The sequence below is a fragment of the Xiphophorus maculatus genome, chromosome 18 (assembly GCF_002775205.1).
Source record: "Xiphophorus maculatus strain JP 163 A chromosome 18, X_maculatus-5.0-male, whole genome shotgun sequence".
Classification (NCBI taxonomy): domain Eukaryota; kingdom Metazoa; phylum Chordata; class Actinopteri; order Cyprinodontiformes; family Poeciliidae; genus Xiphophorus; species Xiphophorus maculatus.
In genome coordinates this window covers 177,498-189,440 of record NC_036460.1, presented here as the reverse complement: position 1 = coordinate 189,440, position 11,943 = coordinate 177,498, and the positions used below count along the sequence as shown (strand labels likewise).

Genomic DNA, 11,943 nt, shown 5'->3' with positions numbered 1-11,943 from the left:
GACTGCAGTCCCACTCCCTGCCTCTGGGTGTCGCTTTCTCCTGTTGAACCGACGCCAACAAAACCGGGTTATTATCTGACAGTAAAACGGAGACAGCTGTCAGGGGAATAAAACAACAGAAACACGACATATCTTCAGTTTTATCCGAACCGAGCTGGTATGCGGATCGGACCGGGCTCTGCCGTAGGCTCCGTGCAGGTTTGTGTCCACAGGGTGTCATTTTAAAGACACGTATCACCGGAAGTTAGCGGATTCTGCAACGGAGCTAACAGGCTAACTGCTAACTAACGGTTAGGATGTTGAATAAACTTTATTAAGACTCGGTGACGTTACCAGGGATCCTGTGTGACGTCATGGAATCCCTTTTAGACTTTGAGGAATGCATCAAGGACTCACCTGAGTTCAGGTAAGTTCTATTTTTATTCAGAGGTTATGAATAAATAAGAGACTAATTTAGCTGTTAATGATTATACCGACTATCAGCTGAAGAAACATCCTGGAAAGGGATTCCAGGTTACCCTGATGATGGTTTGTTTTATTTCTTCAGGCTAACTCTGGATCAGTTTGAGGCAGATGTTTCCCTGCTGGAGACTCATCTGGATAAGGTAAAGCTCTGGTTTAAATCTGGTTTTTCCTCATTCTGGTCACCTGACCTGCTGTCAGTGTATTTAAAACACGCCTTGTTAACTTTTCCAACATTAAACCTTCACCTGCTGCTGGATGGACAGTCTCTCTGCTCACTCTCTCTGACCAATCAGGTGATGAAGCTGTGCGGGAAGATGGTGGAGGCGGGACAAGCGTACAACGCAGCCAATCAGCTCTTCCTGAGCGGTTTGGCTGAGCTCCTGTTGTATCAGAAGAAGGAGTCGGTGATGATGGTGAGAAGTTGCGGCGCCATCGCCGCTGGTCTGATTAGTTGGGACGGTTTCCTGTATGTGACTTCCTGTTTCCTGCTCCACAGAGCTGCCTGAACCAGTTCCAGCAGGGTCTGCAGGAGATGCTGAGCTTCCACACCGTGAGTCCTCCTGTTGTCTTCTTCTCTGGCAGCTGGAACTGTCTGGCTGACCTCTGACCTCTGCTTCTCAGATGCTGCTGGACCAGATGCAGAGAGCCATCATCCAGCAGCTCTCCAGCCTCTGCTCACAGTGAGTCACTCCTCATCCAGTAGGATCCTGATCCGGTTCCAAGCTGATCTTGACTCAGTCATCATCGGTCCTGATCCAGGTCCTGATCCGGTCCTGCTCTTTGTTCCTCCCAGGTTCCAGCCGCAGCTAGCCGACACCAGGAAGGAGTTCGTTCGGATCGGAGAGGATCTGGAGACGGCGGCGGCGAAGAACGCCCAGGTGTCGCGCCACAAGGCGGCCGATGCGGAGCGGGCGAGCCACCTGCTGCTCGCCACCCGGAAGTGCTACCAACACTTTGCCCTGGATTACTGCCTACAGGTAGTAGGTTCCGGACCGGAGGGCGGAACCGAGCTGACATTTAGGTTCTTTAAACTTTGGTTCTGATTCTCTTCCAGCTCAACACCTTTAAAACCCAACAGAACATCGACGTCTTGAACTCTGTGAGTCGTTTCTGCAACATTTTGGATAAAAAACTTTATTCGTTTTGTTGTTTTTGTGAGCTGCGTTAACAATCCGGTTTCTCAGGTGTTCTCCTTCGTCCACGCCCAGTTCACCTTCTTTCACCAAGGCTTCGACCTGCTCAGAGACCTGGAGCCCAGCATGAAGACCATGGGAGCTCAGGTTCTGACCTTTGATCTCTGACCTCTCTGGTGACCCCTGTTGGATTATCTGACCTGATATTTGTTCCTCAGCTGTCTCAGCTTTCTGCCGCCTGCGCCGCCAAGAGGAAGGAGCTGGAGAACCGACACCTGCTGGTGCAGCAGCGGGTAAGGAGCCGCCTCCCATCTGGGTCCGGTCCGGTCCGTTTCGGCATCAGACACAGCTACAGATCCCAATATTTCACTGAATCCTGATGATTAAACTGAAGCAGGAAAACTGAACCGAAATGACTCCCACCAGCGGGTGGCGGTATTTCTTCCTTCTGCTGCCTCAGTGTGGCGAGTAACAAAATTTTAGACACTTGGATTCTTTCCTCACCGTTTTCTTCAGGTGTCGTGTTTCCGTCAACTTCTTTTTTTAACTTGCATCAGAAAGGGTTCATGGGAAGGCAACATTCAAAATAACTTCCTCAGTTTCCTCAAAGAGGAAACACATTTTCTGACGTAGCGAACGTTCCCATCTACTGGTGGGTCTGCGCCTTACCAGAGGCACCAAACTCTCAGAAACCTCCAGTTGCGAAGGAACAGCTCTCAGGCTCTATGCTAGTTAGCATCCACTACTTCCTGTTAACATTTGCTACGTCCTGTTAGCAACTGCTACTTCCTGTTTGTTATAGCCATGTGTAGCATCAACATCTGATGACATCACACTCTGATTGGCCAAATACATGTTTTCATATTTTCTTTTTCGTTTTTTTATGTTTTTGTGAGATTTTAAACTCAAAATTTGCATGAAAGTCAGATGGAGATGTAGCCAGTATGTTTCCATCTGCAGTTTAATGAGGAAAATATATTGCAAATATTTCTACATTAGCACCACAAAATGAGATCTCTGTATCCGGCGTTCCCACTGCTTCTCCGTGTTTTTGGTCGTTTACTTTTAAGATGTGAATGGTCAGCAGGAAGTGACGCTGTCGATGTTTCCTCAGGACGCTTCGGGCGAGCTGATGGTCAGCTCGTGTCCCGACAGCGGTGACATCATCCAGGGTTACTTGTTCAAACGGTCCAGGAGGAAATCCAAGACCTGGAAGAGGTACGGTGACAGGGGCCGCCGTTTGGAAAGTCAAAATTAACACCAATAATTTCATAAGAGGAAACACTGGGATTCATCTTTCACAGTCATTTTTCATCATGTTATTTAGTTTAAAACTCTAAATATTTAGAAAACTAAGTATTTAGTATGAAGCTAAATATTTATTTAGGAAGCTAAATGATTATCATCAAACTAAATATCAGAAAATTATTTAGTTAGTTTGAAGGTAGATATTTAGCTTGAAGAAGCTAAATATTTAGCTAATTATTTGGTGTCAGAGCCTGAATGCGTAGTTAGCAAGCTAAACAAAAATCTTAAATATTTAATTTCTAATGGTAGCTATTTTGATGAAAGTTGACTATTTAGTTAGTAAGCTAAAAGATTATCTTCAAACTAAATACTGTAGTTAATTATTTATCTAAATATGTATTTATGTCAAATTTTTATTTAGTTTTTAGTTTGCTAGCTAAACTAACTGGACATTTAGTTCGAAGGTAAATTTGTGCAGAAGTTGCTGAGGCCCTCTGGCATGTTTCCTCTGCTTCAGGTGCTGGTTCTCCATCAGAGACAATCAGCTGATCTACAGAAAGTCCCACAAGGTAAGATCCTCCGCTGCTCCCAGGAATCGCTCACCTCCAGCAGATCGTCTCCTGATTCCTTTCTAAAGTCGTCCTCAGTTTCATTTCCTGTACATTTACATTATTTATGATTCACAAACTTTGACCCAATGAAGCTGATCAAACTGAGAATCTGATCTCCTCATGAATCCTGGAAAATGTTCTGATCCGTAAATTACTGCTGCTGATTCACTCACCTCCAGAAATCCAGAATCCGCTTTTTTCAAATCCAGAGTCCAGAGTTTAGCTCCTCCAATCATAAATGTTCAGCTAAATCAGGAGATTCTGTGAAATCGTTCAGCCAATCCGGCGGCTCTCTGTCGGTCATGTGACCCGTTCCTGTTCCAGGAAGACGGCGCGTTAAGGCAGCAAGCGGCGGCTCCATGGTGAGTCTGTTCTCTGACACATTTAGGTTTGGGTTCTGATGGGATCCGGATTCTGGAGTTTCATTCAGAACCGGAGGCGGTTCTACATCCAGAGTCAGAACATCTGCAGTTCTTACAGCTGGAAACCTGAGAAACCTTCAGAGACGCATTAAGACAGTTACAAAGTCAGTTTTAATCTCCATGGCAACCATTCAGCTGTTCAAAACGCCTGGGTGGACGTAGCCCCGCCTTTGAGGCATAGCTCCTCCCATACTCAGACAGCAGCAGTTAGCAAACAGCTGGTGGAACTGCTGAGCTCCTTAGAGGAGCTGCTGCTCAGAGCAACGCTGGTAAAAACCTTAAAGGGTTAATAGAGGAGCCATGTTGGAACGACTTCCTGGAGGCGGAGCTTCAGAAAGAGCAGGAGCTTCTTAAAGAGACAGAGGCCCAATTTCAAGGCATTAAATCAGGAAGTAAAATTTCTTTTCAGTCATATTTGACATATACAGTGTTTTAATAAGAACTGAAGGTAACATAGTTACTAGATTATGCTATAAAATGTCTCTAAATGGTTGGAAAACACGTAGAACTGCCCCTTTAAATCAAGACTAGAAATCCACCCGGTGTGATTTATAATATATGGATTATTGATCAACATATTTGATGTGTATTTGCTTGATGAATTGATGACATTTGACAGAATTAAGTGTTTGAGATTTTATGATGTAAAACGTTTTGAACTTCCTTGTTTCTGAAATGTTTTCCATTTTTAAAAGGATCCAGGACTAGTTGAACATGTTGACCTAAATATGTTGCAATTTTCCTATTACTTAAAGAAAAGCTGTTTGTGATACGCCAAAACTCATAAATACTTCATAAATGCACATCTTTTGTTACATTTTTCACCCATGGAGGTCGCCATTTCTTCACCGATGGGTTGATGACGTCATCAGGTCCAATCTGTACTGGAGTCTAGAGTAAACACAGGAAGGCTAACTTTACCCCAGTAGTTGTTTATCATATTGGATTTTACTGGTTTAACTTTAGATAATGCCACACTGTGTCACTATCAGCTGTGATAAAAAATACATAAATAAAAAAAATGGAGACGAATCTGGATAATTTCCCACGAGAGAAAGGAGAGCGCAGTGCGAGAGCCGGAGAGGAACAACAACGAAGGGCCCAATCTGGACCCTGGACATTTCTCCACAGCACTTTAAGCCATTTATACCAGCAGAACCAACGACCATTACCTTAGCGAGCTAAAAATAAATGCCGCGCAGAGCTGGACAGGAGCTACACTGTCTGGGTACTGACATCACCGATCTGACCGGACCCATGGAGGTCCGGGTCGGTGTTAGCACCCCTACCAGACTCTACCCAGCACAGCTGATGCCGAACCGGACACAGCGCTGCAGACACTGGGAGAATCAAAGACAAGCAGCGCTAACGGAGCTATTACTACTGGAAATGCTAGCGGATGTAGAACACCGGTACTGAATGTGAAACCACTACTAACACCGAACGAAGTTCAGACCCTAAACCGCTGTTGCCTAACTGGACTCAGAGCTACAGAAGTAATTACCGAGTCTCATTCATTGTTTCATTATGAACCTGAAGGCAGCAGCAGCTGCTACGGCCAACTCTTCCTCTTCCTCTGTCTGCTCCTCCTCATCATCACCTCTTGTTATTTCTAGTTCTGATCCATTTCAATTCTCTCCGGTTCAAATTAAAAAGGCTTAATAATGTTACTCATCACTGTTTTGGCTGGAGGAGCCCGGCAGTTGGACCATTGCACGTCATTTACCCAGAACGCATTGCAGCGTGAACAACATGGTGACATTCCTGTGAAAATATTTTATTAAAATTTATGAAGGCTAAATAACCTACAGTACTGTTTTTACATCTAAGATAAATATTTCCCAACAAGGTCTATTTTAATAACTAGTCGTGGATCCCTTTAAACTGGACTAACTGGATATAACCATGACAACAGAAAGCCTGTTTCAGAGTCATGGCGACTGTTGTTGGTGATGTCACTGATGATGTCACCTGTGTCCCCTCAGGATGATGCTGCCGTCCTGTTTGAGGATCTTCGGCTGTGCGCCGTGAAGCCTGCGGAGCATCTGGACCGCCGCTTCTGCTTCGAGCTGCTGTCCGTCCAGAAGTAAGACGCCGCCTGCGGCACCTGCGGCAGCATGGTACCACAGGCGCCGCTCATGCACTGTGTGTGTGTGTGTGTGTGTGTGTGTGTGTGTGTGTGTGTGTGTGTGTGTGTGTCAGGTGCTGCGCCCTGCAGGCCGACTCGGAGCCGCTGCAGCAGGCGTGGCTCGCGGCGCTGCAGGGCAGCATTGACCTGGCGTACCGGGAGCGTGGCGACGCCCGCCTCGTCCTCCCGAGCGCCGGAGACCCCGCCCCTCTGCCGGCCACGCCCCCCCAGAGGCCAGCGGCTCTGGCTGTGGCCCTCGGGGGCCCCGGGAACCAGAGGTGCTGCGACTGCGGCGAGCCGGAGCCGCGCTGGGCCGCCGTCAACCTGGGAGCCACCGTGTGCATCGAGTGCTCCGGGATCCACAGGTGAGCCGGAGCGCTGGGTTCTGATGTAGCCGGGTTCTTTTGGCGGTTCTGAGTTTCTGTGTCTCTGTGTCCCAGGAGCCTGGGCGTCCACCTGTCCAAGGTGCGGTCCCTGACCCTGGACTCCTGGGAGGCGGAGCAGCTGAAGGTACGGAAAGCTGCCAACGGCAATAATGCTCAGAGAGAATCAGCAGTGAATTTTGCTGGATGTTAAACTTGCCGGTTCTGATGGCGATGAGCGACGTTGTTATGTTGAAACCGTAAGCCGCTCACACAGAGAAACATGAACGAACCTCCAGGAACTTCCTGTTTTCCAGCTCCTGTGTGTTCTGGGAAACGACGTGGTGAACGCCATCTATGAGGCCAGATCTTCTGAGGACGGCCGGGTCAAGCCCCGACCCGACAGCCTCAGGTGAGCCGGTTCTGCTGCAGGGTCTGTGCCGTTTCCGCTGGTTCTGATGCGAGCCGCTGCTCTGTGCCGCAGGTCCGAGCGGGAGGCGTGGATCCGGGACAAATACGTGGAGAAGAGGTTCGTCCAGCGCCGCCCTGCAGGCAGAGCCGGTATGTCCACTGAAAAACCCATCTGATATTAACATCTGTGGAGGTGCTCCGATTTATCGGCGTCGAGTTCCTGAGTTTTGGTGATGGGCAGATATTTACATGAAGCCGACGGTATCTTCCTCAGTGAAGATCTAAAAGCCGCTGTTGGACCGACAGCCCGGCCCACCAGGTCACGGCTACAACTCAGACTTTCCTGCTTTAGTTCACAACATTTCAGACAAAAAACCTCGGAATCAGCAGGTCAGACTTTTTGCATTGAGTGTCGGTGACACTGTGTCTGACCAGTGAGGACGGATCTATTCAGTCTAACTCTATGCTTTGTGCTGGGGGCGGCGTCTTGGCGGGCTGCCAGAGTTCAAATCCTTTAGCAAAATAAAATGTTTATCTCAGCCGTAGTGGAGTTGTCAAATAAATGTATAATTCATTATATTTCTGTCTGTGTTTGAAAATAATCAAAATGTTTGTTTTCTGGTTTCGGACGATATTTAACCTCAGATAACGGAAGTGAAAACATCAGCGCATCGCTAACGTTTCCCTGTGATTCTGCTGCATCGCCTCAAAAAGGGGCAGGGCTCCGACTCTACCAGGCCTCCGTGGCCGGAGACCTGGTTTCCATGGCGACGGCTCTGGCGGAAGGGGCGGAGGTCAACGGCGGCGTCGCCGAGGAGGAGGGGCGGACGGCGCTGATCGGAGCAGCGGTCGGAGTGAGAGACGTTCCGGCGTTTTTCTGTCGAACCGATTCGAACTTTCTGACTGTGACGCTGCGTTTCCATCTGCTGCCTGCAGGGGTCGCTGCTGGCCTGCGAGTTCCTGCTGCAGAACGGAGCCAACATCAACCGCAGAGACCTGAGGGGGCGCGGCGCGCTGCACGCTGCTGCCACCGCTGGACACACGGGGTAACTGCACTTGCACACACTGATACACACACCCATACTCACAGAAACACACACACAAATACACACACACTGATAGACACACACCGATACACTCTGAAACACACACTTCACAGCCAACATGCCTCGCTTTGATTGGTCCACACAGTCAGGTGTGTTTGCTGCTGAAGAGAGGAGCCAATCAGTACGCTGTGGACGAGAATGGGCAGGACCCGCTGGCTATCGCCATGGAAACCGCCAATGCTGACATCGTCACTCTGTGAGTATCACTTTCATCTTCATCACATCTTATCTTCAGGTTCTGATGGATCTCAGCTGGTTCTGATGGATCTCAGCTGGTTCTGATGGATCTCTGCTGGTTCTGATGGATCTCTGCTGGTTCTGGATTGTGACCCGGTCGGTCGGTTCTGCTCTGTGATGCTGGCCACTGCCAGACATGGAGGAACTTCTGAACAAATGAATGAAGCGGAAGCTGGTAGTCATTTCAGTTTTCTCCAGCAGGGGGCAGCACATCACCATTCATACCATCACAACCACTTTATTCTGACCAGTGACCTCCTGATCGATCCCACCGAACGGCAGCCTGCGCTGGCATGTTCCTCCTGTCTGTACGCCGCCAATAAAATGGTTAAAAAACATTTAATATTTAATATATGACCTGATTTTCCATAATTTAGCTCATTTATATAATGTACAGTGTTTTTGACCATTCCTCTTTGCAAAACTATTCCAGCTGCGTTAAGTTTGATGGTTGCTGAGCACGAACAGCTTCAAGTCATCCTGCAGATGTTCGGTGATCTTCAGGTCTGGGGCGGATTTCCTTTGCAGAACTTTTGTCCTGTGTGAGAATGCTTGAGTAGATTTGGAGCCTCGTTTTGGATCGTTGTCTGATTCTTGAACATGATTCTCAAGAATCTTCTGATATTGAGTGGAATCCATGTGACCCTCAACTTTAACAAGATTCCCAGTGCTGGCATTGGCCACACAGCCCCAAAGCATGATGGGACCTGCACCAAATTTTACGGTGGGCAGCAAGTTTTTCTTGGAGTGCATGACGCCTTTTTTATGACCAAACAACTCAATCTTTGTTTCATGAGTCCTCTGCACCTTATCCCAAAATGAAGCTGGCTTGTCCAAAGCAGAGTCGCTTGCAGACCTCAAGCCACTCTGATTGTGGCGTGATTGAGAAAAGACTTCTGCCGCATCACTCTCCCATACAGCTGCTCCTTGTGCAAAGTGCTCTGTGAAATGATGCACAGTGACGCTGTCTGCAGCAATGTGATGCCGCAGGTCTTTGGAGGTCTGTGAATTTTCCTTGATAGTTCTCAGCATTCTTCTTCTCTGACTCGCTGGTATTTTTCTTGGTTTGATACTTCTTAACAAGAACTGTCCCTGAGGTTTCCATTTCCTTTCTCTCTTCCTCACAGTGGAAACTGACAGCTGAAACCTCTGAGACAACTTTTTGCATCCTTCCCCTAAACAATTATGTTGTACAGTCTTTGTTTTCGAGGTCCCCATGATGCCCCTCTTCAGAGGACATTCAGATGGAGAACAACTTGCAATTGGCCAACTTAAATCCCTTTTCTCATGATTGGATACACCTGTCTACGAAGCTCAAAGCTTGATCAGGTTACCAAACCAATTTTGTGTTTCAGTAAATAGGTGATAAGTATTTAAGTATTCAAATCAATAAAATGGTAAGGGTTCCCAAATTTCTGCACCTGTCAGATTTAGTTTTGAGGCATATTGCCCATTTTCCGTTAGTCCAATAATACTGAAATATCAACTGTGTCCATCAGTTATTGGACTTCCCAAATGAAATGGCTTAATAGGGTCCCAAACTTTTCCATATGACTGTAAAGAAAGCAGAAAAGAAACATAAACCACAGACTGTTAGATTAGCTAAAAGCAGCTATAATATACTTATTAATAATCATAAATAATCATTAAGTCTAAAACCATTCTACTGCCACAGACTGAATGTTCTGATCTTTGAAATTATTTGAATGTTTTTCCTTGTTGAATCCTGAAACATAAAGTGGTATTGTTGTCAGTTGCTATGGTAACGAGTCTGAGTGTAGGTTGGCCGATTCAGAGAAGAAATGGGCTTTTCCTTTTGCTGTGGAGCATAGCATTAATTAATAACACCTTCATTTCCAAGTTTCATAGAATAAACTGAATTACTCTACGCGGCTGTGGATGCATGGAAACGTCTTTTTGCCTCCAGCTTTGTCCGCATGCGTGAAATCTCCATATGTAAACAATAACATGCAGGCGTCGATATTTGTAAATCTGATTATGGTTAAGTCAGAGCCTCACCATGAATCTCACCACATGTGACTGACTCTGAACTCTGAAATGACCAAACGTCCATTTTTATGCTGCAGATATGAACAAAGTCCTGAATATAAACTCAATAATGAGAAACATTTCCAGTCTGATGATGAATATTCACTAAACATTTCTTCTGCCATTGGCAGCTACAAATTACAAGAACCAATCACCTGATTCCTGAGCTCTTAAAGGGATACACACACGTAAACTGGGGTCGGTTCTGGTGGTTGGGTTCTGATGGGTCTGAGCTGGATGTGTTTCAGGCTGCGAATGGCCCGGATGAACGAGGAGATGAGAGATTCAGAGGGAGTCTTCAGCACCACAGGTCAGTCGCCTCGTTAAGGAGAAGCTTTCCTTCTTAATTGATATTGTTAACTAATTGTCTCATTAAACAATCACCTCGTTAAGTAATTGTTTTGTCACATAATTCCCTCATCAACTTACCAACTTAACTCATTACCTGTTTCACTCAGTGCCACGTTAACTTGTTAACATCTCGTTACCTCGTTAAGATATTGCTTCGTTAAGAGCCTCATTATTTAATTGCCTCGTTAGCTCATGACCTCGTTAAGCAGCGTTCCTGGTGTGTCTCCCAGGTGACGACGAGACGTTCCAGGACATCTTCAGGGATTTCAGCGACATGGCGTCCAACGACCCGGAGAGGCTCAGCAGGAGGCATTTCAGCCGAGGAGGCGAGGAAGAGGAGGAGGATGAAGGAGGGGGACATAAGAGCAGCCGCTGCTGACCCTCCAGGTTACCATGGCAACGTTTTTAGAGACTTTGGACCAAACCAACTAGGATGAAGATTATCAGAGAGTTCAGCTGTCGGTTCTGATCCGGAGCCACCGGGTTCCCAGTTCTCTGTTTCTTTAGGAGTCGGGCTTTTATCACTGTGAATGGTTCAGATCATTTCACCAGAACCAGAACCGGCCTGGAGGATTCACGGTTGGGTCCAGGAGGTTCTGGCTCTGGAAGGAGATCAACACTAACCCGATTGTTCATCTTGTTGTTAATCATGAGAATCCAGAATGTCAGAAACATTTCCTGGTGAATAAAGTCAGAACCGGTTCTGAACGGGTCCAGAAGCTGTTTGTGTTCCTCTGTTTCCTTCCCGCCTCGGATCAGAACCGGTTCGCTTTCATAACCAAGCTGCAGAATACACAAGAGGTCTCACTCTGACACTTTTACAGACATTGAACTCATCATCAACCAGTTAATTTAACAATTTAGAATTTATCCAGGAAAAGCTAGCTAGTGGGCTAATGCTATGTGCTAATGCTAGTGGGCTAATGCTTTCAAAGTTAGCTTAACCACTAAATGAGAAGCTAGCTCCTGTCTCTTTGTTCTCCCTGTATTACATGTTGAACACTGTGTTTTCTTAGGATTTAGTTTACATGATAAAATCTTCAGTTCTGGGAATATTAAACTTTCTGGACAGAAGCCCATTAATGACCTGCAGGAACAGAAAAGCTGCTATTTATCCAGAAAATCATCTCAATATACAAGCTGGTGACAAACAGGGTGTTTTTATGCCCCCTGCTGGCAGAACCATGGAAGTTCCCTGATTACTGCAGCAAACATCCACTGCTGCTTTACGGGCAAAACAAAAGGTAACATAATAAAGGGGATCGGAGAGGCAGCCATCTTTTCTGTAAGGCGCCAGAATGATGAAATCCACTGTATCTTTGTTCAGTACAAAAAAACCTCACAGTGAACCATGACACGTTTTATTGGTGTTCGAAGGAGCGATGGTATGGATGTTACTGAATGAAGTTCTGTGTGCTGA

At 46.5% G+C, this 11,943-nt stretch overlaps 1 protein-coding gene across 4 annotated transcripts; it reads left to right on the top strand.

The window, feature by feature from the left end:
• The first annotated feature begins 29 nt into the window (after positions 1-29).
• Positions 30-11,242, top strand: LOC102223410 (arf-GAP with coiled-coil, ANK repeat and PH domain-containing protein 2-like). 4 transcript variants are annotated; one of them, XM_023350782.1, is made up of 22 exons: positions 30-198; positions 337-406; positions 548-605; positions 759-878; positions 962-1,015; positions 1,087-1,145; positions 1,259-1,442; positions 1,520-1,564; positions 1,650-1,745; positions 1,817-1,891; positions 2,713-2,816; positions 3,364-3,415; positions 5,865-5,965; positions 6,082-6,372; positions 6,448-6,517; positions 6,687-6,781; positions 6,854-6,930; positions 7,426-7,634; positions 7,717-7,826; positions 7,972-8,082; positions 10,421-10,482; positions 10,754-11,242. In XM_023350782.1, exons 2-22 carry the CDS (start codon positions 354-356, stop codon positions 10,900-10,902), a joined length of 2,175 nt encoding a protein of 724 aa, XP_023206550.1. In that variant the 5' UTR covers positions 30-198; positions 337-353; the 3' UTR covers positions 10,903-11,242. The 4 variants fall into 4 exon arrangements, with proteins under 4 accessions (XP_023206550.1, XP_023206549.1, XP_023206551.1 ...); XM_023350781.1 differs by having other exon boundaries at positions 319-406; XM_023350783.1 differs by having other exon boundaries at positions 30-406; positions 7,495-7,634.
• The last annotated feature ends 701 nt before the right edge of the window (positions 11,243-11,943 follow it).